This window comes from Mizuhopecten yessoensis, unplaced genomic scaffold (genome assembly GCF_002113885.1).
Source record: "Mizuhopecten yessoensis strain PY_sf001 unplaced genomic scaffold, ASM211388v2 scaffold3717, whole genome shotgun sequence".
NCBI lineage: Eukaryota > Metazoa > Mollusca > Bivalvia > Pectinida > Pectinidae > Mizuhopecten > Mizuhopecten yessoensis.
The window spans coordinates 145181-172545 of record NW_018405184.1 but is presented as its reverse complement, the minus strand read 5'-3'; the positions used below and the strand labels follow the sequence as shown (position 1 = coordinate 172545).

The 27365-nt window shown below is 35.1% G+C and overlaps 1 protein-coding gene across 1 annotated transcript; it reads right to left on the bottom strand.

Annotated features, from left to right (window-relative positions):
* Positions 1-2076: 2076 nt before the first annotated feature.
* LOC110447964 lies at positions 2077-22302 on the bottom strand. Its single transcript, XM_021493965.1, has 9 exons — positions 22210-22302; positions 20929-21571; positions 7975-8062; positions 6332-6486; positions 4946-5255; positions 4017-4103; positions 3574-3695; positions 2417-3312; positions 2077-2106 (listed from the first exon to the last, which is right to left on the bottom strand). The coding sequence occupies exons 2-9, from the start codon at positions 21059-21061 to the stop codon at positions 2077-2079; spliced, it is 1821 nt and encodes a 606-aa protein (XP_021349640.1). The 5' UTR covers positions 21062-21571; positions 22210-22302.
* Positions 22303-27365: the final 5063 nt, after the last annotated feature.

Here is a 27365-nt window from a genome sequence, read left to right as displayed (position 1 = left end):
TAAGTGTAGGGACATGGTACTTAGTGGATATCAAGTGTAGATGAAGCCCTTTGGGCGTCTTTAAAGGCAATTCAAGGTCATGTGACCAAGGCGGTCATCTTGGATTTTCATAATTTTATGAAAACCTAAGTTAGTCTTTCAGCCATTATTATTGATTTTTTATCACTAATATGCAGGTTAACAGGTGTATGTGTATACTTGTAGATATATCAACTAGTTTAATACTTTTATTGGTTAAAACTATTATTTTACAATAAATAAATAAATACAAGGAAGTTTAATACTCGGTGTCAAATATATGTATTACTAAATAAAAGACTTTCACATAACACTTTGTAGTATTCTTTTTTGTTAGAGTAGGTACTTTTTTAAGGTAGGTACACCACATTTGTCGGATTTACAGTTTAAATGAATCTTTACCTCTCAGTCGTCATCAAATGTCATTCAAGGTCAAGAGACCATGGCGGCCATCTTGGACTTCATAACTAGGGGCCGTAAATAGGTTTTATGACAGGGTTGTTTTGAGTTCTGACGACAAAACCATATAAACTGAATTTTATATTCTATGTAAAAGAAGCGAATTGGAAGCACATTATATTGCGCATGTTTACATTTGTTAAATCATATTTTTCTTAAAGGTATAAACTGCAAATCACAAAGTGCCGATGAGGTTATACTTAAAGAACAAGTAAACTATGAGCGTGACCTATTTGTACCGTGAATGTGTCATGTTTCCTTTCTATAGGAAGCGATGTTAGTTTATTTACACAGTTCAATCTTTTCCCCCCAAGTGAACACTGAGGATTCATTTAATTTTGATTTCTGTTTACTATTTCAACCGACCATCACAAGACATCCAAAGCGGCATATTCCCTGGACATTAGCTATGGTTGTACAACGCCTTACCGACCATCCCTAGGAATGCAGACCGTCTTTTGTTGAGTGTAGTGTATGGCGGAAGTAAGAATGAGATTTTGACTGAAGAGTATTATAATTAATTACTGGTTGAGATTAAAGAAACATAACACCTGGGTGACTCCTTGTCTTTAACTGTACTAACTATCTACAGGCATTAGTTTGGGTACATAGGCTGAAACATATTCTTTATTTGCTTTCTTAAATGTTAGAGGAAGCAAATTTATTAATATCTTGATTATTGATAATGTTCGAAAATTGGTCATTTCTCATAGTACAAAGTTTAACAAAAGTATACAGACATTAGGGAGATATTGTACGCGGGATATATTTGGCACATATAATTAACGAATGTCTTTAGAACGGACATTACATTTTACCGTACGCGAACCGCTTCCTATTTCAAAGAAGGACGATGTGACTAGAACCTTTCTGTGTAAGGTCATAGCAAGTGCTTTGTTTTCTCGGTAGGTCTGAGTTTCATTTCAAAATATTTCATTAAATCAAATGATTCAATGGGAATTGGGCAACAGGCTATGCCTATACAAGCCCTCTCCATTGGGTTACATGCATTTCAAACAATAACATTATTATAATTTAGACATTAACATATTAGCACTGGCTTGGAACATTAAATAGTACTTAATACTTAATACTTAATAGTCTCTATCTCTGGTCTGAGTATGCTAATAGAAGCTCTTCATGATCAAAATAATCTTATAGGTAAAATAATAATTGTTTAGAAATAGACAGACTTGTGATCTTTACTGTTTCCGAATGTCAAAAACGAAACCCTGATACAATAAAGATTGTTCTGATAATATATGTTTATGCATACTGCCAACTGTATATGCAACAGCTATAGCATTTTTATATTGGTGATATGAATAAGCGTTAAACTTGAAGCATTTCTAAATACAAAAAAAAATGTAGTATTTTTAATTCTATATTGAGTAATTAAATAACTACATAACATGAATGAGAAAAGAAATATTATTGCATGGACTTTCCACTCCGTGCAGAAGACCAATAGGAATTACAAACGTTTAGCATAAGGGAACTGGTATTGTGGAGGGGTCGGTCTATCTAATGTGTTTGAGTACAGACTCGTGAAGGGATTTGACTATCTAACAAAACCAGATGATAAACTATACTATGTACTTACAACGTTGCCAAATTCCTTCGTCTGATCTACATTCCAAGATTTTCAAGCATATTTGTAAAGTTACTAGTACATGCTTATCTAACATTTTAAAGGACTTCCGTTTAATATCTACAAGACATCATCACATCGTTGACGATATCCAATCAAACAACGATTGGTATCTTACCTATTGGAACAGTTTTTACTCTATTGCCTAATGATGAATTATAATAATGATTATTATCACAAAAAACTAATAGCGCCTTTTCCAATTTAAATAACCAGTTTTACGTGAATGACCAAAACACAAAGAGCACTGGGGACGCTATTTTAGGTGACACGTACTATATACCCTACCTGCATAGGAAGTCGTCTGAGTTGTGCCACCTGTGCACACCCACGTGACGTGTTGCCCTTGTCAAGCCATTCCCGGACTCGCTCCTCAAGTGACGTCAGAGCCATGTCTTCTTTTGTGTCTGGAAACATGACCGTGGCCTGTCGAGTATCAGGTAGAGACTTTGCGATGTCTAAATCGTCATCGTCCTCCAGATCATTGTTCTTTTCACTATCATCATTTTCTTGTTTGTCATCAGACTCAGTCGCTCGATGGGCACTCTGAATCCGACGAAAGGATCGCGCATTGCGTTGAGGAAGTGAGCGTGCACTGGGAAGTCTGCTCGACACAATTCGCGTTGGTTGCTCTGAGCGCTCACTCAAGGCATCTGAGTCTCTGGTAGCGCCCGACATTTGCGCTGCCATTAAAAGTGTATGTGGCACCCTGACAGAGTGTAAATGACCATTGTCGTTTGTGAGTGGCTTCTTGAAGTTGCCGCGTTCCTTGTGAGCCTTGTACTTTTGTTTGTGTTTTTCCCTGACACGGATCATGTAGAACACACTACCAGGTCCATATATATCTATAAGTGGACCCTTATGATTCAGGAACTCTTTTTCAGCAGCTGAAGCAGAAGTCAGCTCTTTTTTCTTTTTATCTGCGGAAGGTTTTGGATTGTTGTATGAATCAATTCTGTCTTTTAACAGGTTTAAAAATGGCAGTTCCTCTTTGTTTGTAAGTAGATTCATGCGCGTTTCTAATTTTACTTTAAACATTCCACGCATAGCCTCGATCGTACGTGGATGTCGTCGGACAAACAAACGTTCATAGTGTTTCCTTTCCAACACAAGTACGTCAGTCTTTTCGGTACACACGGCTGTCTGGGTGTATGTCGGTAGGTCTAACAGCACTTCCACCTCACCTATAAAACCACAGGCAAACATACCAGGTCAGTTGGTTTTTCAATTAACGACTTTTGTCTAAACATATGTAATGTAAAATAGTATTCATAAATACATCTAAGCATACTGACTTCTTTTAAAATAAAAACAGCATCACATTTTTGGACATTATTAGTGTCTTGCAGATGCTGTTTTGAAAAAGTAATATGATATAAAATGGATATTGGTTTTGAAAATGATGAATGGTAACGTTCTTAAACTATGTTTTTACGTTTCTGTACCTATACTTTCGTTGATGCCTAAAATGCACAGTTTGGAGTATTTGGTCGAGTCTTTTTTCTTAACGAAGGTGGAGTATTGTGCTTCCGTTGGGGGACGAATCCTCTCGTGTTTCCGTATCAACCTATGGACATACAACAGAAAACAATGTAGTATATATCATCTGTTTCTATTTTTATAATACGCAATGCTTATCGTATCATATCTGGTAGAATGTCTATCATTAACACAAATCATATTGATCTGAAAAGAATCAGTACCCGAGTTTTTGCTATTCAAATGAAACTCCGAAAAAGGGCAAAACTAACAAACGTTTGAAATAGATGTCTAGTATAAAACACATAGGAATAGTTGAATTTCGAGTAATCACACAAACGCACGGAAAGCCTTAGGACATAGGAATGGCATAAATTGTAAGTAAAATGATTAATCTGTAACGTCTCACCTGTCTGACTCGTCCTGAGCCTCCATGAAGATCCGGGGATATTGCACTTGGTGGTGAGATGGGTCGATTTGAATTTCTACCTGTCCGCTATGGAGAGAAAGTTGAGAACGTAGAATATTCATTGTTTTAGACGCATCTTTTCTGTATACTGTATAAGTATTTTTTGCGGTGTGTAAATGCTCGCATAGTTAGTATTAAATAGATAAGCGTGAACAATCAGCACGCAAATACATGTATATCGTTATACAGTATAACCTGTCTAAACCGGATGTCACCGGGACCAAACTATTTGCTCGGTTTACATATGTGTCCGGTTTTACAGGGACGGCATGTCATTTTTTGAAAATACAAAAATGTAGTGTTTTGCATACGATCTGTATACAAATGTTTTAACATAAACAACAGAGAAATGAATAAATTGCAACGTCTAATTATTTACAAAATATGGGCTAAGACGTAATAACGACAGTGCAGACAAAGAAATGTGTCAAATTTTCAGGGCGATCTGTCCCTTTATCAAGACAGGAACATGAACATTTACATATTACAGCATGAAACAGTTAATATTATTTATATATATATATCTTTGTTAAATTATGATATTGTCGGAATGATTCGTCATTTCGTACATGTATAACAACTTAGTGTACCTACGAATTGACTTCGATGATATATTGCTAAGTCGTACTTATTTTACACCTTTACGTAGAAAAGCTTCACTGGTCATTCGTTTGATGAAGGTGACAGGGTATGTATCGTCCTAGTCACCGGATCGTCACACATACACTCTTACTGGTTGTGATACATAACCCATCTTCTAGGAATGTAAAACTGTTTGAAGCCCAGTACTGAGCAATACACAACATTCTGTTTATTTTATAATACAGTATTGGAAAGCTTGATACAGTACGTTTTGTATTCATGTTTACCTTATCACAAAGTAGATGTTGGTCACCGGTCCCCCTTGTCTCACTAGAACACTGTCATAAGGCAAGGTCTCTTTATACATTGCCATCGTCAATTGCTTCCTGTATCGCGGTGCCCAGTTAGCGAACAATGGGTTTGTTTTGATAAATTCAACTTTTTCCTCGAATTCTTTGGCTAGAACAATCTTGACCGCTCTGTTGTAAAGTGCCCTGTCAACTACCAGAAGGTCAGTTTTTTCTTCAGAGATGATGGACGCTGTACGTATACAATCATCTGACATCAGCGCCACCTCACCAAACGGGACACCGGAACCTATTAATAAACACATATCAAGGTGTTCATTCAATCGGTAGATATGGATGATATGGAAAAAGCTGATAGAAACAGAGAACAAGAGAACCGCGAGGCTGAACAATATGCGCCCGTCGAATGCCATATAGTGTTATATACTTTCTTACATTGAAATAAAATCTGCATTATTCTAAGAGTGGTTAGCTGAGAAAATCTCCGGACAAAAAATCAAATACTGAAATGAACAAAGGGCAATAACTTTTGCAAAAATCGTCAAATCCAAATTATGTTAAGGGAGACACAACTTCATATCAGGATAATAATATATGCCAAGTTTCAAAGTGATCCGTTGAAAAATGTAGGAGGGGATTGTCGGACAAACATCAAATACTGAAATAAACAAAGGGCAGTTACTTTTGCAAAAATAGTTGAATCCAAATTCTTTTCAAGGAAACACAACTTCATATCATGATTATTATGTATACCAAGTTTCAAAGAAATCGGTCAAAAACCATCGGCAAGAAGATGGCAGATACGGAGAGAGCAGGTAAGGCAAATTCTGTCTGCATACTTTCCTCTGCCCAACACGATATCGGCTTCACAAATGCTATTCATTATTAGCATGTCTTGCAAAGATAATTCGTTGTTATTTTGCATTTCCCAGGAAAACGTTAAACAAAAATACTAGAGAATACAGAAGTGTCACGAAAACCACAATTCCAACTCAAAATCGTTTAATAAAGGAAGTATTTACATAGAGACCATTGAAAAAGTACAAGAATAATAGGACCAGTTGTTCCGGAAGGGCAGTCGTCTTTTGCTTCATAGACGACACCCACCATGCAAAGCTATGTTAACTCCCAGGTATGTCACATCGCCTTATACCAAGAGCTCGGGTGGTGACAACAAAATACACATCACAAAAATGTTCATAGTATAACAACCTCGATCTTCATATCATACAACAAAATACTGAAATAGAAACAAGAAGCGTAATCAGAACTCAAAATTAATGAAACCATGGCAGAACATGAACAAAACACACATTTTAATTGACACAAATAGGTTTTGCGAAAAATCGTTGGTCCCAGTTTTACCTAAATGTGTGACAAAGTTGCCGAGTTTGCTCTTGTCCAGTTTCCCCTCCGGTGTCCGGCTACCAATTTCCTCCATAGCGCGGTCATCGTCATCAGCATCTTTGTCTTTGTTTAGGATAAAGATAGAGATTTTACCGTCCAGGATGATGTAGAAACTGAAATAAACAACACAAAAACATCCAACACCAGACAACAAAAGTTTGTTCGGAATGGCGACAAAAAGACTATACCAATACCACACTAAATATTCCCGATTCAAACTGTCGGGCAGGTTACAGGGTGCTTCGTTTTTGAAATAGGAACGGACCTAATGAAATGATGCTGCTTCTCGACGAGCCTTAGCATAAACCTGCAAGGCATGCGTTGACATTTGCAGGTCCGTCAGGATTTATAACTGAATTATCACATAAAAAGGAACAGGATCTTATCGGGTTTGAATACAAATGTTGCGAGATAGCAATTTTACACGCCGATCCCGGATTCAAAATTCATCTTACACTCGGCATTAAACAAAACAAAAAAAAAGACATATCGAAACAATTAAACCTCTTTGACATAAACACACTTGGTCATCAATGAAGAATAGAGTAGGCCAGACCAAAAAGGGTTTCAATCGGCCTCCGTAGTTTAGAAACGTTTTTGATGCGGTTGATGTTTTGGAATCTTCAGATTAATTTCCAGATTAACGCTGCTTGTAAAGGACAGAAGAAACGCTCTTCGAACATTTTGAGCTAATAGGAGCTAAACACTACTGTTTGTTAATTAACATATGTTTATGTGCTCAAGCGGACAATATTTTCGACTGAAATAGGATTTAGTTACTTAAAACAATGATATCCGTAAGTGAACTCCGAATCCAAGACATATTTTAATGACGAATTGTCAGTAAAAAATGAAGATTTTTTTTAAGCGGAAAGATATGGTCACTGTCATCGCACATTACACAAAAGAATGTTTGTCACTTGGAACAGTGATCTTGATGTTATTTCACATATATTAATTATTGAAATGCATCTTTTTTTTCAGATTTGAGTTGCGATGGAGCACTGTTCAACATGATGGGGCGCTAGCACTAATTGGGCAATATATTTGAACGAAACTGTATTGTTTACAACTATTAATGATAATTAAATGTATTTCGAATATTTACGTTAAAAAAAAGGAAAAACTATTTGATCTTTCAGTGGGTTTAAGTCAGTTCATTATGCTAAAATAAGTTTTAACAAGTGGCGGTAAAGATATCGGAAGTAATGTCGTTTTTTGTGTGTGGATACCAGTCTTATCAGGCGACAACATTCAATCGGAAACCATTCGAGAAATACCATCCGAATTTGCATTTACTGTCTTGCTATGATAGGTCTCCGATGATTCCTACAGTATAACGGAAAGACCCAATTAATTTCCGAATGTTACATATGCATGTTTTACATTACTTGCTGATTTTGGTTTACATTGTATAACTACATTTCTGACTGGTAGGTTCATTTTAAGTCTGTACCGTGAAATAACACAGTGTATATGCATCACACTTGTTACGTTGAAGTTGATTTCATCGTATATCATATGTGACAGTGAATTTAAGGAGAGTATATTCAAGTTACACGGTGTGTAACGTTTGTTCCATTGCCAAACCCTTTACTCACCAGTCGCCTCTTTCTCCCTGCTTGATAATCATTTCCTCTTTATCATAAGACACCATTCCGCAGTTTCGAACAATATCTTTCAGGTAATCTGAAAATACAGAAGATTGCTATTAGATTTCAGTTAGGCTAGAATGATATTTCAATGATATAACGAATAACCAGACATGCAGGTCATCACCATGTTAATGATTTGAAAAACTAAATGCTGATGTTCACGGCTTCCTAGCTAGCAACGGATGTTCCTGTCATCTTTTTTAACGTATCAATAAAAAAGATTATTCACATTTATATTCAAATAAACGATTGCTTTTTGCACAATTGATTTTAAGAAATGTCATGAATAATATTTCATTTTTATTCATGAATAAATTTCCCTTGTCAACGTTGTGAGTAAAAGCATTAATTTTGATACCTTATCCGCATGCGTGTTATTTTGATAAGGTGGGGCAATATTTTCTATGGTATAGTTATCTAAAGGAAATCCGCATGATCTACTACCTGTGGTAGACAATCTAAGTTATGGAACTTGAATTGAAAATAATATTTCATGAACATTTCAATCTCGAATACTTCTATTCAACGCATTAGGAAATAGTATTATATAAAGGTAGCTGTTATTGCCAACACTGTTAATATCGTCACTTTGCGTAATTGCATATATAATGATTTTATTTTTCACAAAATTGTTTTTCATAAAGCAGACTGTATTGCACATGTAATTGAACTTTTCTCGGTGTAGCAAATTCATTATAAAACTATCAAAAATTAAAAGTGCTTGCTATTGAGTTATTGACTGTAAATAAATGGTATGTAAATAATTAATGACAAGTGCTCATTGTCTTCATTGTGCACTTGAAATACTCAAATATAAGGAGTAACCATGTATGCAATTCTCATAAAGATAATTGTTTCTTTATGCAAGTTAAGTGCAGTTCTATTTAGCTTTGCAGAGTATTCTATTAAGAGGAATAATTGAAATCTCAGCATGTTTTACCCTGTGGTATACAGTGCAAACTGCTTTTCTATCGATTCATCAAGTACATTATCTGATACAATATTGAAATTTTCCTTTTCACGTCTAACAATGAAAAGTAAAAGTAAACAATGCTTTTGTATCTTTGTTCAATATGTTAAACTAGAACGTAAATGTGACATTGTTTACTAGTCATCAAATACTGAGGTAAGTGGATGGCCTCATGTCGCGAATGACTACAAAATGTTCTTTACGAATCCGATCTATATACTATAAGTGGGAAGTAAATATAAATAAGATTTGTCGACATCCAATTATACTTAGAAACTTTGGAATGTACAAATACATAGCATTAATGATGTTTACAAAGTGTCATGTGTGTTAGATTTCATTCTCTTCAAGTAAATTCATTTCAACTTTCAACATTTTTGTAGTTGTAGAATATGTCCATTATCAACAAGTGTAGATTTGTTGTCATTCTTTAAGATATGTTTTTCTCTTTTGTTTCTTCTGTTGCGTGTCTTCTGTCTACAATTGAATTGATTTTTACCAAGGTGAACTAACACATATCCAAACAATGTTTGCATAAGGCGATTAGGATTGATGCTATTGATACAATCCGATTATACAGCGATGTCGTATTCAGCGATGAATGCAATAATTTCACGGCTGAATGGCTATTGGTGGTTTACCAGTGTACACCATAGCTTTACACTATCATAATACCCCCTCACTTCCGGTACAGCACGTTATTGAAACTTGATGTATCATAACCAGTTGTAAGACCACGTTCTATGTCACGATAGGTATTCTGATTATATTTATCGTCATCAATAGAAAGAGGTATGCATTTGACCTGAAATACTAGCCGTACTAGACACGGTTGACATTTCACCAGTATTTAGGCAGACAGACTGACAGCCTCTTTGGTTAAGAATTAAAACATATTCCGGCTGTATACTGTATACTCTATAACAACTTCGGTTAATTACATCGAATATGCAAATCCCTTCATTATTGTTTGTAAATACAAGTCCTGTTTTTTGCACGATCCTCTTTGATCTGTGGTTAATTTAACGCTAATCAGCATTTCGTGTTTTATCCATATAGATGATCACTATCGAAGACAATTAATAATCTATGTAACCCTTTCGGTTGATTACAGGTACCGTTCCAGGAAGAGTTCCAATATGTTCATGCTGGAATAGTTACAAATTCCGCTCGATTCCGACAGGATTTCAGGAAGAACGATCAAAGAAGTTGTCTTTATCTTCAGTCTTATCAGTTCCGATTGGATTCTCTTGAAATATTCCAATATAATGGTTCATGGAATTCAGTATTTTAGTACTTAGTGTAAATGTACAGGTCAGGTAGGTGGACAAAATATCAGTAAGACTTAATTTAATACTACTTCAAAGAGTGTTATACAAAGTCAAAACGGTAGAAAATTGTTTTGTGTCTGGGGTGAACAAGTTTTATAATAGTTATAGACTAAGAACTAGGTAGAATAAAATATAACATGTTTAGCCGGGAAGCGATTATAAAAATGAATTCATCCGTTTTTATCAAAATCGTCGAGAAAAATATTATATTTACAGAACAGGAGAGTGTACGGTGATATTATTACGCTGTGATCATTTTCACGTTTTCATCACCGAAAGACAACATCTTATCAATCCCTCGACATTTTAGAAGTACACATGTTTAGCAATGTTGCCTTGATTGAAGATGTTATGTATAAATAAACAGGAAGAATTATTTGGCAATTTTAGATTTAACATATTTGTTTTACGAACAGACGTTGTTCAGCCTCTATTAAGAATATAAAATACTGTATTGTAATGCAAATGACATAAAAGGAAACCCTCCATAAGATTTGACATTAAGAGGTTGAATACACAAACTGGCGTGTGCATTCTTAAGTACCTACAACTCAAGTACAATCCTCAATGATTGCACATCAATTACATTTTACAAGATAGGTCGACTTTCGGTTTACGACCCGGGTAAGTCGTGCTGTTGCATCGGGACATCTTTAGATTTATTACTTTACAGCCACTCACCGAAAAGGGTGTATACTAATCCAACCGGATATAAACTGCCTAGATTGTAAAGCAAATATCTCATAAATTGTCTACGACAGTGACGGCATAGTACTTTGACATTCGGAGAGTCATAATCAGATCCATTAGTTACAAGATTAAACTTTAATGGTTGCATGGCCATATGTCCAACTGTATGCCTCCAGCTCCCCAATCCTGTATGTTGTTCATAGCTATGATATTAACATATATACTGTCTACAATCATATCATTAATTTGTGTACAGGTACACCTTCTTGCCTTTTCCCCAGGATCACGCAGTGATTTAGACTCATTTCCGAACATTTTACTGTATTTGATATTTGAATTATTTATCAAAACGTGATTTAATAAAAGTTAACAATTTCTAGAAATTAGATTTTTTGGGTGATTTTCACGACATGTAGTTTGTTTAACGATATTTAATATTAAGATTAAACTATATGACTGTTTCATGATGCTTGGGCCTGGGTGTTCATATATAACAATGTCTTTCCTCGGAGGACAAAATGAACTCATTACCTTTAAATGCACTTGTTTTTAAAAGTCATATTGCTCAAGAAAGTCTTCTTTGTAACTCTGCCAATCAAGTCTACCAAAACCTTAGCCTTTAGATTGCTCTATCTCATTCAGTTTGTCTTTTACCTTTACATTACATTAGTGAAATTTAATCTATACAAAGCAAAGTACATTTTACATCATTTTGAATTTCACATTAAGATTGCTTTCATTCGAGTTCAAAAATGTGCTCAAACACTGCAAACAAGTTTAAACGACAAAACAATGTTTTGCTCAAATATCTACAAATCACAACCCGCCTGTTACGTCACAATCAATTAGACGTTATTAAACATTGAAACACGCCCCACAAACATTGCTCTAAAAGACGACACAGCGGGAATTGATTTTTAGGGTTATATTGACGAGAAAATTATCAAACATTAAAATTTGTTAATCGCTAACGATTTATCACGAGGTGATAATTAGGCTGTAATTTCCCTATCTGGATTAATGCCTTAACTTGGATCTGATACAGAGTTTCACCTGTCGACTCAGATAAATTAATAGCGGCAAACAAACAAAAATATATTTAGCCTTTTCGTTTTGTTTATCCAAGAATATAATAGGATACAAACAATAGAGTTGGCCCGCGACATCCTTTGTTTAACACACTGGGCGACGATTATATGTGTGAACTTGACAGTTTTCCATTATCTATTTTTTCTACGGACTTTTAAATGCTATGGATGTCGTGACCAAGCGTTGCCGGACCATTTGACCTGTATAGTAATATGTTTTATATCGAGAATAAATAAAATAAAATGTATTGTCTTACGTTAGCTAGTAAAACCGATATAATTATATATGAAAAAATAATTGCATATTTAAATCATGATGTTAAATATTTATAATGGAATTTAAATATTTACTGTTATAGATCAATATAAGATTTGTAATTAGTATCCGGTTGTCACAGAAATGAACACGGGCTGTGAACAGTATGTGGATATTCTCACGTACCTAGCCACCGCCTGTCAGTCCTTATACCCACTTGACTCGACGTTTACTGTCCTTGTCGGACAAACATTTATCTGGATCTCTGATGTATAATGTTTAAGATATATTTACTTTCCGATATACGATCCACCTTGGCGATCCCCGTACTGATCCACAGTAATTATTTATCAGTTTTCCTAGCATCCTTTGGTAATTGTTAGCTTAAGGAAGTTGATCATGAATGTATTGAAATCTTCATTTTACAGTGTTAACATTTTTCTTACGATACTGAATTTTAAAAGGTTTTCTACCCTACAGGTATATGTGATGTCCCACTATCACCAGGTTTGCGAATAACTCGTGATGTATTGAAATAAAATGGATTAGAAAATACTTAGTTTGGTTACATAGTTTTTTGTTTCCCAGATTTCGGAACATTTCTGATAAAAAAAAGTTCAAATCTGACAATAAATAAATGAAATAAAATAAATAATTAAATAATTTAACATATTGTTTAAAAAAAACCCAATAAATTAGGAAAAAACACAAAATAGGATAAAAATGAAAAAATATGATGAAGGAACAAATAGCTGTGTTTACATCAGAAAACACATTTAGTTTCTAATATATATTTTTCAACAACAACACCGTTTCCTTGAGAGAGACTTTTACACAGATTAAGCTGCCGGAGCGACATGTACGTTGGTGACTTCGTTGTTAGGGTGTCAATGTATTGTGACTGACCTAAATACAACGCTAATCTCGTCTAAGTATCTGGTGGATATCGTCTATACATTTATTTTGTTTTATTAAACACATTTGTTAAAAAAAAGCCAATGAAGTATGTTAATTTATATTCACTACACCAGAATACAATGTTTTATTTTGCGACTTAAACGGCAGGGCATATCCGGAATTAACGATAGCTAGTGTGTCACACACTGTTGAAATAATAAATGACAGTGAACATCATGTCTAAGTTAAATCCTACCTCGTATACAGGAGCTATCTCCTGACCTGACTCTATTCCCATTAACATGGCATACACGTGACGTCGTTGTGTTGTTACCATAGCTACAAGTCCGTCACTTAATGACCTAACACGGATATCCTGTCACCCGAACACTTGAGCTGAAGACCTAAACAAGCGTCGGAAAGACGGGGATTGACCTGTGTGTTTGGTGTTGGAAGGCAACCATTGTTTAATGTGTAAATTTGATTTAAGGATTCTTGATCTATTTTAGGCGAGTAGAGTCAAAGACAAAAACAAACACTGAAGCTCATTTCTGTAAAGCTCAGTAACAAAATGAGACCTTAGTGACCATTTAGTCATCGTAATATTACGTACACTCACTAGGAACTATCGATGTATTTAATCCTAAATGAATGTCAGGGATTATCTACCATGTTCGTCACAGTAGTCAACGACGACAGATATAGTTTATGAACATTTCATATACACTCTACATTTATAACTCTTATAAGTACATGTACATGGTAGCATTTGTATTTACTACATTTTTGTTTACAGTGAGATTTATGTTTAAGGTTTTGCTGTTAAAATAAAGTAGATTTTTTTTCCTAATGTGATGAAAAAACGTTCTTGTTGTTTTCACACTTAACTAACAAATCAGAGAGCAGGATTTTGTGTGAAAATAACAAACAATAGGCATTGTCATGATAGAACAAACGTTTTCTTATTTCATCGTCGAAATACAGCATCGGTCTCTACAAACTTGGGCGGGGATAGACAATCTGTTCATGGAAGACAATTCTTTAATAAAGAAAAATCCACATAAACAGAACATTCCTGGTGTTTTGATAAAAGCAGTTATATTTCACTCTTTAGTTGAATGATTTTTATTTGTTTTCACTGGTAAATTACTGTAAGCACTCGTGAAAAATATCAACATATTCACCCAAACCGTGAAACACAACTCTTATTCATTAAGAAACTAAGACTACCTTCGTATACTGTTGTGATAGACGCAACGGGATAGGTACCAAACTAATGTCAAAAGTGAAAAAAACGCACGTGAGATACAGTACTGATTGTGTTCATCATTATTTATCGCTCAAAAAGTTCAGCATCAATGACTGTGTTTGATAATCTCATTGTATTTTTGTCAATGTTGGCAGTGCTCTTTACAGTGCAAGCGCCGATCTGATAACGAATCAAATAATCGGAAGTTACTGATAGATAAGCTGTCACTTACAAAAGATATTCGCGCGAAATGATAATACGTATTCGATTTCGACCTTAATTGGTTTCCATAAATCAGACCACACGACTCCATCTGTGTTAGCTAGCGTTCTTATATTACAAACATTGTCCTGATTGCGAAATGGATTGAGCGGAAGTAACGGTACTTGATCTATTGTTAGAAATGATTCCCCTTTTGATACCGCCACTGGGAAACTCATCACAGCTTTAGTCACATAGAATTGTTGCAGCCTCAGGGATTAAAGTCCTATTCTCGAGTAACCACTATCGTAGCGTTTCGTAATACATGTATGTTAAGAATGGAAGGGTTTCAATATTTTTGAATTAAACAATCATGGGAGGTGAGGGGTTTGTTCTACAATAGAATCAAGGTGGCGTGTGGTATTCAACTGATAGCAAAAACATAGCACAATCATTACGTTAATCTAAGCGGTATAAGCATCTGAGATCGATAATCTCAAATAAATCCGATCCGGACTCTTTGATCATCCTGGAAATACATTAATCGAGATCTATTGTGACGCATCTCGGCTTGAAATCGGCCCGCCTAAATTTCTATTCACATTCCTCCGCGATGGAAACAACCGTCAGTGGTTACCACGTCATGAGTAACGTGTCGTTGTAAATTTAGAATGGCGGCGATAAACTATCACACGGTTGATACTACTGTGAGTATTTTGATATATGACCATCAAATGACCAATGATCAATAACAGGTTTTATACCGTAATGACGATGCTCATATCAAAGATATTTATGTAGCACGCATGTTCCAAACGGCAGGAAAACCTTGACATATGATTCCAATGACATTGTCTAAACCCAAGAGTGATGTAAATATCGACATGCACGTGTGCATATAGTTACCTCAACCCTAACTCTACGTACACAGTTTGACGACAAACAATTGTCCCCGACTCGATAGATAAATGTTTATCCTTGACTCGTCACACGAGGATGCCATGTTCAAATGAACCGGGAAATAATACGTGCCACTTCTCATCAAATGTAAAAAGAACTAATTAAAAAACAATATTGTAAAAGGTAATCGTCGTTAAAAGTCATGTTTCATTTATCGGTAATGATTATTATTTCTGGGATCCGAAAGTGTCAGAGTAACTGTTGAGAGACAGCAACTTGAATGGAATTAACTGTTATGTTGACTTTCGACTTCCAGCATTTTAAGTATTCTACTACTCCCAAAAACCTGTGACATTTTTTTATGTCATTTTCTTTCTACAGCCTTTGTTTGTATACCCGGTGTCCTGGCGAACAACTGTGACTAGTCATGTTATATTCCAACCATTAGCTGAGAGATACAGGGGTTATAACATCAACCGTCTGAAGGACACAATCACAGACGAACGGTCGGATAGATAAACGGGAAAGGCAAATACAAAGTGTCCTCTATCACCTCTTCCTGGCAGACTTTAGACAATAACGATTGCATATATATTCCGACTTTAACTCAAAGCTATTTGTTTGATGTATAGCAAGTTGACATAGAACTAGATTAAAAGAATATCTTAATCTGCAATATGTAGAGTGATTGGTTTATTCCCTCGGTTATTGGACTGGTCTGGGTTTATGTACGAAAAATGTTGATTAGAGGTTTGCCTATTGAAAAACATATGCATGTACTGGTATGTGGGTTGTAAACTGTCAATGACTTTGTCATTTGAAGCAAACAAATCTATAGAGATTTCTGCTAGCTTTGTATTAAATTATTGAATATGTATTGGAGAAACCTTCCTATTCTTTAGATGTCTTTGTCTCCTGTACAACACCAATCAGCAGAAAGATGGCCAAAAGGCAAGTTCCGTTTGTCTCACTTGACCTTCCAGGGCACACGTGGGACGTGAATCAATGTCGATAAGATTTTATGTATAGACAAGTTGTTGAAGAGAAACGTACTGTTAATACAATCTACTCGTTCTGAATACTAACTTACCACCAGTACCCATAACTACTGAAAATAATATTTATCAGTGCCCGTATATGCTGAAGAACCCAATAATATCCGCAAGTACAGAAAATATAAACTACCAGTGCCCGCAAACTACCTACCAGTAACTCTACGAACCCAAACTACTGCCACCAATGCCTTTACGTTATGGGAATATTCAATATGTCCCCGTACGTACTGAAAATACATTATCCATAAGTATAATATTTTTAGTACGAAAGTGCATCGCGGTCCTCCTTCCAAATTAACTAATAGGTATATGGTTTTGAATAAGAATACATTGATAGTTTTTTTTCAAATAAGAGAATTGCTGAGTCACAAAGTTAAACGAAATAAAACATTACTTTACTCTGTATAATCGTTCAAAGAACAACCCAGAACAGCATCACCTGACGTGAGAAATCCCTTACTGAGCTGTCACCCCTACCCTCCTGGGACACCTACCACCCGGCACACACAGAGTACACCTTTACCTTTAATCACGGCTGGACACTTCACTTTTTATGCCTTACAACTCTTTTAATCTTTTCATTGGAAGTTTTTACACCGTAATCAACATGTAATATAAGTCAAATAAAACCCTCTTTGAACGAGATACAGCCTAAGGCGTTGAGACCACGCTGTCCTTCTTATGTATAAAATGTAAACACGATACATTTGTATACTTTAAAGTGGTGGGGTCCAATAATTTTATTGAGCTAACGCTAGTTAATTAACCAGAAATCTTAATATGATGCAATGATAGTTTACAAAATAAAAATTTGGGGACAGTTCGATTAACAATTACTTTGTAAAAAGGATAATATGTATTTTATTTTTTCACATAAAAGTAAATAAAACATGGTACATGTAATATTGTTGAGAATAGTTGTTGAATGTTTCCCATGTAGTGTGTAGCTTATCAAAACCGATATGCTTAATATGAATACCGTTATATAGTGAATAAACAGACAACCCTTTAACTGAGGTTTGTGTTGTAAACATACAGACCCGTTCAACTACTTTCGCTGGTGTATTTACCTGAAGTAAACTCAATCTGTTTATACAAGGGACCCTTTACTCAAACACGGGTAGGTCTAGATTTTATGTTTTATTAACTTAACCAAGAGACAAATCTACATAGCATTATACAACACGCCTGAGAGGGCACCACTCGCGGGTACACATAGTAATATATATCCTTTCTGTTAGGGGAACCACTGGTATGTATGAAAAATACCATAGAAAACTCTCTTCATTTCACTGCCAATACCAATATCAAATATGTTGCAGCCTGATCAACATTTGTCGATTTTTCTATTATCGTACAACCCATCTAAGAAGGCATCACGTGTGTCTATTCAGTACCACATGACCTAATTAGGCTCCACCTAGGGTCTACAAAGTACATCATTACCTAATTAGGCTCCACCTATGGTCTACAAAGTACCAAATTCCCTAATTAGGCTCAGCCTATGGTCTACAAAGTACCACATGATCTTATTAGGCTCAACCTATGGTCTACAAAGTACCATATTACCTGATTAGGCTCCACATATGGTCTACAAAGTATTACACAGCCAACATAGATGAAACATTTGTACACATATTTATACAGAGCCTAATACCACATATCAATCGACAGCATTTATGGACCTACAGAGTACCGAACAACCAATTTATGAGGTTCGAAATATTCCCGAGATCATCAAGTAGCACACAGCAAACATGAGGTGCACCATTTATAGGTATACCTAGATACTACAAATAACTACATACCTCACCTGTAAGGGTGTATGCACTATTTGTGCGTCGTAAAATGAGAGGACGAGAAAGGGTGAGTCCAGCGCCATTTTGTTAAAAGCGTTTAAACGTGGTGACAGTGTAAAGATTCACCTCAACGTAAAGGAACATTTTTATTAACTTTATGTATCAAACCAGTTTCCTTTTCAATTAATTATAAACGAGGCAACTTAAAACTAATTGCGATATATTTGATTGATATCAGCTATGTCATCTTAATTATATACCATGTACGGCGATAACTACAGGAGACACGTGTCTCATTAACAAGAAATATAACAGATCCGTTGTTCAGAATCAGTTGAATATTGAAACTTGATTCGGGATAAGTCATCTTGTACTCTTTCGTCATATGAGAGGGGTAATGATTGTAATTCCCATATATATTATTCCCCTGGTATTCCTACAGTAAAATATGTTATCCACCACTTCACAAAGCCGACCCCAGTTATCATATGAGAGACGGAGACGAGATGTTTGTAAACATACCTTTAAAAGAAACTTGTACCGCAAATACGATAATACCATATTGATGGATTGCTTTTCATTCACAAAGTGGCCTATATATCAAAACCTATGTCATGTAAAGCTTGCATCCTTATTGCTATTTCCCCAGAAAGAATTATTACATTTACACTGAACATTCTTAGATGTGTCATTTTTTTCACATAAAATAACGCACTATGCCATTCATTTCACGGAATACCGGACATTATTACAAAATAAATTTGTCCCCAGGTGAAACTTGCATGAGTTTTAATTCTGAGCAAACAGATGAAAGTGCGGCGTGCATGTAACACGATTACGGGGTTTTGCTGGCACAGGTGATTAACTGAAAAGACTCGTGAGAAAATTAACATATTTTGTCATTTTGAAGGGACATACCGGCAACAAAACAAATTCTCACCTGTATGATAAGTCAACAATCTACCTTTGTTGTCAAGCAATTCATTGCCTTCGTTAAGGCATGTGAACCCAGCATTAAAAAGTGTCGCTAAAGTACACCGTGTATTTGAAATCTTGCCATTTAATTATACGACATTTTATATAACGTCAATCTGAAATATGGGTTAACTTATGTTTTACATTTTTAGACCATAAATATGGTGTTTTGAATAAACAAATTTAGAACAAATGACATGGTTTATATCATATTTTAGAGCCTTTAAAAACGCACAGCTTGTGTAGCAAACTAGATTATTCGATTTCAATGCCGATTCCATATACATTCATATCACCTAGGTAGTTATCTTTCAGGTCGTTTTCGTGTATATATTAATATTTTTAAACAAACAATTTATCCAGCTTTAAACCCAGTCATTTTTATCTCAATTACCTTCAAACATCCACCTTTAATCGTATCTACCGTGTTTGAATTATTTACAAACTTGACCATTCAAACATATTATCTTAAGCCCCTGTCTCACTTTACTTATCATAAGTAGTCACAAACATCTCTATTCCATTAAGTGTCTCTGCCATGTCATTTTGTAAGCTTGCATTTATCAAAAATGTACGTCTCTTTACTATATTACTGAAAATCACAATTTTGTTGTTATCTTTTAAAATATATTTTGTTAATCTAAAATACGTTTCGAACAAACAATGATATCAAAATTTCAAGAAAACAATTTCTTATGTATTTGTTTTGATGAACACTAATATCATATCAAAACTAAGGTTCTAGCTTTACATTCCTATCTTGTGTAATAGCTCTCCATTGTAAATGGTGATAATGTGGACGGTCATGTTCCCGGCCACTCCTCAACAGTACAGTGATGTTTATATAGGTCAAAGATCTGTTCTCTCTGCAACTAATTGCCGCAAGGAAGAGAATATTTACCCCTGTTTAAAAATTTAAAATCTGTATTTGCTCGGCAAAACCTATATTTTCGCTTCACGGTATATAATGTATGATGTTGACGTATATTAAAAACTAAACAGTGACATTTTCTGAATTGCTTTGTATAATAATACAATGTTGTTTAGTTTTGCGTATATCATCTTTGATTTTCTAATCTTATAATGAATTCTCTACAACTATGCAATGTCTGATAATCCCAAGGTAACCATGATATCGGATAGCTGCATAGTTAGCGTACCCATTTTTGTCAGATAACGACCCCATCCTAGTATTGTCAATCACATCAACAACGCACGGGGAGAATCACAATTCCATTGTAAACATGTATACGAGTCAACAGTTGCGATGGGTCAATTTTATTACAATAGTTTATTAACAAATTCATTCTTGTCTTCAGGGCGCGTATCCTTACAGATTTTCCTCGACGTAATGTCGATAATGAAATAATGAAAATAAAATATAAATACTTCCATAACATAACATCCTTTTAACAATTAAATAACTTTAGGACGATTTCTAAGGAATTCTAAATAAAGGTGATCTAAAGTAAGATGATTATACATTTACCTGTCTTCAGTTGCGAAAATAACTGAGATTTCTTCCGAAGCCATAGCAGCAGCCCTTGTATCTCGAAGTCCTGTCGAAGTTCGGGTCTCTTCGAGATAACCGCCACAACTTTCTCATACTGAGTACTGCCCATATTGTCAGTCCTGTAGATGGCTTTTTGTAAGTCTTTCACGACCCACAACGCATTGTCTTTATTACTTTACGTACATCAATAAAACATAGTTTTATGTTATTAAAACTGGCATAGTCTGGTCTTTACCGTTGTGGATTTTAAATCCGTCCGATATCCTCTCGATGATCAAGATAAACGATCCTTGGCTCCTACAATGTACAGGTGAAACTTTCGTCGAATTCTATTTGCTTTCTAAGACGGATCTCTGTATAGATTCGCTTCCTCTTCATTCACGTTCAATTATGGACAACATTCCTATGGCACCACTATAGTTCTATAAAAAAACAGCCTCATAGAATAATCAAACAGTTCGTAGCCGTTTGTAGCCTATGATTTATATACAAACTTACGCCGTTGTCAATGAAACATCTAACAATGCGGTGTTTAGATAGTTTGTGTGCCAATGCATATGACGGTTTGTCAACAGCCTTTAACTTCCGGTACATCAGATTTATATTGTTCCATAAGAACCTACAACAAATATAGAAATACATATATATATATATTAGGTACGATTCCTTAGACATATCCTTGACTAACGCAAAACATGTGTAATAATACAATTACCAAACCATTTTTGTTTAGAAAAAATCAGCCACTACAAGTTCAAAACATCTTTAATTCAAATCGTGAATTTCTATAATGATGTACCTTGTGGTATGTTGTTCTAGGTTGAGCATATCCTAATAGCAGATCTCTACCACCAATGTAGAGTATCAGAAGCTGTCCTGTATTTATATATCCTAAAGTTACAAGTGAACTTACAAATACCGTTTACGCTGTAGAAATTACACATATCCAGTGAAATTCACTAGCAGTGATTGACGATACATACGGTTAAAATATATTACCTTTCCTTCAAACTAGAATTACAGAGTATCGGCTGTCACTGAACTAGCACTGGAACCCCGCCGATCTGTCCCGCCTCCCGTATTGTGACTCTCCGAGTATCATTGAAGAGTTAAATGTAGATCGAATAATACATCACTCAGATTTAAGCTTTACTTTTCCGTGCCGATATTTCACTTGAATACAAAATAAAAGTATAACAATACGGTAACCTTCTTGTATTACAGGAAACCGTTATATATTCAGCGCTGGATACTAACCTCTTCACAAATGGACGTCATCATCGCAATTTAAATCAAACTTTCACAATCTCCTACGTCCATGTGAGCTGGTTTTAGCGGCTCAGAGGCTAATAGAGCTCTCTACGAAGAGGAGGTAAATAAAGCTATAGCGACCAAGCTCCAATAGGCCGATGGTTTAAGTCAATATTTTACAAACCCGTTCAGCAAACATTCGTGCATAAACAAGCAACGTTGAGAGCCGTCGCATCGCTGTGTACTACAATACATATTAACAGAAGATTGTTAAACATTTATTCACAGGTGGGAGATCCCCGTATAGAAACATCCAATTCGTATATCAATGTGCAAATTCCTGTGATGGAAAATGTTGTCTATTCAAATATGATGGTAAAAGCGTTAATTGTAAAATCAATTAAATCATTTGTTCCATGTCTGTCTCTCCTTTCATATGTCCTTTCTATGTGGGTATTGAATAAGGTGACTTTTATTTCCTTCTCTCTTATTTTCCTTTCCACTATTACTATATGCAGTCGGTATCTGTTACATTAGACACACACAAGCTAGACATTGTATTTGTGATGCAGTATCGTCGTGCTCTGTCAGGAGATGTGTATCGACGGCACGAATTAATTGTTGTCTATCAGTGAATATAAGGGTTGCCAATGTAAACAATACCGATAGACTTTATATGGATGAAGTATTGGATGATGATACAAATGAAATCGTCTATTTTTCTATCAATGATCCTTGACCTGGTGTCAATGGAGGTGCCATTTACTGTAAAAGAGTATATAATCGTACTCGTATATCCACGCATTGGTGACAATTTTCATGTTATTCTTATCGTCATTTGGCTCTCAATCTATATAGTTAAGGGTACATTGATTTGTTATTTACCACGGTCGAAAACCGACGTGGTCGGGCAGGTGACCCCATACCTTTTCACGTTCGATCTGGGAATCGAACCCCTGCCGCCTTCGTGAAAGGCAAGTGCACTATCCACTGCGCCACACGACCAATATATAATTATATGATATTAAGGGATATGGTAATTTCATATTTCTATATATAACTGTACATCATGTTTACAATCCATGATTTCAATATACATTTCAGAGGCTAATAATTCAAATCCCTCTCATCTCTTCAAAACCCAAGGAGTAAACCAATGCTACAGGCACTTATTTCCATTAAAATTACAATACCCGTTCTAGTTCTAATATCACAGTAGAACAAAGCAGATTACACTGGAACAGTAGTAAAGTGTAAAACGCAATAAAGAGATCTGCAAAAAATGCTTCTAAATTCATCTTCCTGGCAGAAGAAAAATCCAAATCGATTTAATTGTGCATGCTTTTGTTAAACATCTACCAGCCAATGAATTTGTCAATTATTGACAGCAACGTTCTTACCCGCTATCTTGCTTATAACTTCTTCCAACTTTCGAGTGGAAGACGACCAAAGACTTCTGAAAGTGGAAGACGCCTTATCGAACGCATCCTCTGAATCTGGAAGTGGGGTATTCTTCTTCCAGAAATACAAATCGCACAGGCTATTTATCAACAGGAATGCAATTTGGCTTTAATGTGTGAATTGTGTTTTGGAATATTCAATAACGAATGGTGACTCGCCATTGCTTTAACAAAATTCTGCCAAAATTAATATATATTGAGTAAACTCGATGAAGACTATAAACGGGCTATTTTAATGTCTAATCAAATCTAAAATTGACGTATTATTTTAATGTAAAACAGGTAAATAGTTAACTAGGAATAATTAGAAGCGTAAAAAGAACAGTAATTGGAATTCAAAATTGATAAAACTATGGTATGCTACAATCAAAGGAAATTTTATCTGATAGGGATTTGGCTTGTATTTATAGATGTAATGTTAAAACTCTGTTTGCTTTATCAATAATATAAGAATGTCAAACAGGCAAGTCGATGAGAAAACATTAAAAATAACTCGCATTATGACAATAAAAACAAAAATCGAAAAAATGGCAATGGTGAAATCCTGGAAGATCAGATATAGAATCGACGGATACCGTGACAGAATAGTGTGAACACACAAACGATATTGATATTTGGAGGGAATCAATGGTTCAAAACAATTAATTAAACGAACTGGCCTGTCTAACATCACAGAATACAACGGGAGCGTGTTGATAATGTACAGAATACAATGAGGCGAGTTTCAGTTACCACTGTTCCATCACGGCGAGGTAAATGGTTGATGATCACCGCACACGTCATATGTTGACCTTACGCTCTCGCGCATGAATACAATATCAATACCTGGGCATTATAGAAATTGACTATATACGTTTTTGTAAACTCCAGTGTTGTTTTGCCTGAAGTGATGTCCGTTAGGTCTTTCCTGTCTATATATATCATTACCGATAAACAACATATTGGAATATTATTTAATTTCAAGTGAACCATTTAGTCAGTCATGCAGCTGTGTTCTTTCGTTAGAAAAAATGGCGGAAGAACACATTGAAATATAAATGTAGTAAACGTTACTGCTACGTGCTGACCGAAAAGGAAAGCTGATGAAAAATGATGTTGTGAGGCAGAGTCTTATTGAAATAAAATAAATATGAATCAATTATTCAACCTTTTTTTCTCTCTTTTTATTCTTTAGTTTTTCATTTTTATATGACTCAATTAAAAGTCAACATTTTTCAAAGAAGACAGAAACAAATACAATATCAGTTTCGTATTAAGTTCTTAGAGTGTCTTTCATTCTAAATTAACCAATCGGTTCTCAAAGGTTTCTCAAATGCTGTTAAATATTGTGTAATCGCCAAAATATCGTCAAATAGTAGTTTTCATAATTGACAAGCTTGTTGTTAGGCACAACAGGTAGTTGTTAGGCACAACAGGTATACTAACAAAACTAAAATTTGAATTAAAATTGAAAAATAGGAAACTATAAACATATTAATGATGTGTAATGGCCTTTGGTGACGATAAAACGCCATAACAAATATGAAATTGGAATGAAAACAAGAGACCCAGAACCAATGAAACTATGGAAAAATAGAAATTAAACAAAAAGATCAACATAAGAACTCTTAAAAAGGTATAAATAGAGTAAGACAGACCAGGTGTTCGAGAAAAGTAAGCGTCTTCTGTCTTCCACCGTCAATCAAATACAGGTAATGTCATGTACTAAAAATGAGAACCGGGAAAGTGACAATGCAATGTCAATTTTCGCACATGAAAATAAGATAGTTCCGATCATGATATCGACATTGAAATAGTTTTCATTAGCTTTTTTCTTTTGAAACCACTTTTTATAGGTTGTCCTATCATCATTTGACATTTATCATGAAAAGCAACACACATATGGAGCGAGCCCATTAATATCGAACCAACACCGATGTGTAAATATCGTTTGTACGGAAAACAAGGAACTTGATAAAGTCTTGCTTTAATGTTGATGCTTGATATCAATAACACTGACGTAATTACAAAGGCTATGGATATGCCAATGCATCTTCACTTAAGCATGAATTATCGTCACTATGACGAAATAAACACTGGGTGTACCATTGGTGCTTACTGTCTCAAAGAAAAATCTCTGTCAGCAATTCAAAACGAATTACAGTAATCACTGCAACGCCAAACTCCCCGTTTGTAAAACAAAATGAAAATGTTTTTATCAAAACTCAAGAATCTAATTGAATCTATCAAATACCAAATATCATTTAACACATCGTTTTGAAAGTTATCTCCGATAAACCTCTATTTACCATCAAGTCCCTTTCACTTTACAAGAACTTGAAGAAGTATGTGATAATTGTGTTTGACATTATTTTCCTTCTTGAAGTGTTAAGTTATGCTAGGACACCAAATAGTGTCCAACTCGCAGTAATGTTTATTGTAATTTTGCCCTAACGTCGCAGTTACATAGCATACTTTTGTGTTTAAGTATATCCCATTCTCTTCGGCCGAGCCACTAAATGTGGTCAAAAGGAATATAAAATACAACTCCAAACGGGAGCATTCAGAATTAATTACCATTACGTTGTGTGTGTTTACTCCGACTTCAATGAGATCTGAGCCGGCTGTGTGTGTTGAAAAGCTGAGTCGTTATTACATTGAAGTGCTTTGTATGGTGTCAACCCCGATAAAAACTGATGGCTCAACTTGACCTGCAAACTTTAACGGTCATGTTGACAGCTTAGGTACATCCATGTGGGTCTTGGATGAGTATCAAGTGAACGACCTTTCAATATCAAAGATCAAACGTAATACTGTGCAAGAGATACACATCAATTTTGGCCAAACACCTTTTTATAATTTTAAGTAGGTATTGTGAGAAGACATTAAACTCGGAATACATAACACCAGTCACACTGACCCATTTTGTCAGTTAAGAAAAATACGTACCGCGTCCTCATGACCAAATAATATTATGTTGGATATGCGTACTTAAGAAGCCAAGTAGGCCAGGTGTGTGCTAACTTAGATATATTGTTATAATATTGTATCACTTATATGCTTTCATCAGAAATAAAATTATATCAAAGTAATATCAAATACAACTTTCAAAAATAGGTTATACATTTTAATAGACAATTCAAAGAGAGAGTTTTTGACTTAGAATGTTTAGAAGGTGGCCGCCCACTATTCTGGATAACACGGCGTGCGACTTCATTTTCGTAGGGGTTCAGGTTGCTTTCCCTTTTGTTTTGATGCTTCTTTCAACTGACGTTCCATTTCTATTCTTGTGGGTCCTCCGTTATTTTTTTCACGTATAATTCAATTTTGTTTTTAAGATATACGCATGCTGTTATGCAATTGAAAATCTCCATCAGATAGCTTATCGGTATGCAATATGTGTATTTCCGATTGAGATATCTACATTGAATTATGTCAAATACAAAACTGGAGGTGGTTGACTTTTAATTAGCCGATATTAATCCTCATAAAAAAGTTTTTCAGTATAATCTGGGGGAGTCTATGACCTACAGAAAATCAGATATATTTTAATTCCATCTCATTTTTATGAACCTCACTCCAGCTTGTATTACACTAATGATATGTAATCGTTTTATATCCTTTCTGTACAACAAGGGTTGATTCAACGCTACCGACACATGCCTATAACAAACAGCGCATGATTAAACTTAAGCTTTACTAGAATTGTGTCTGCAGCAGACT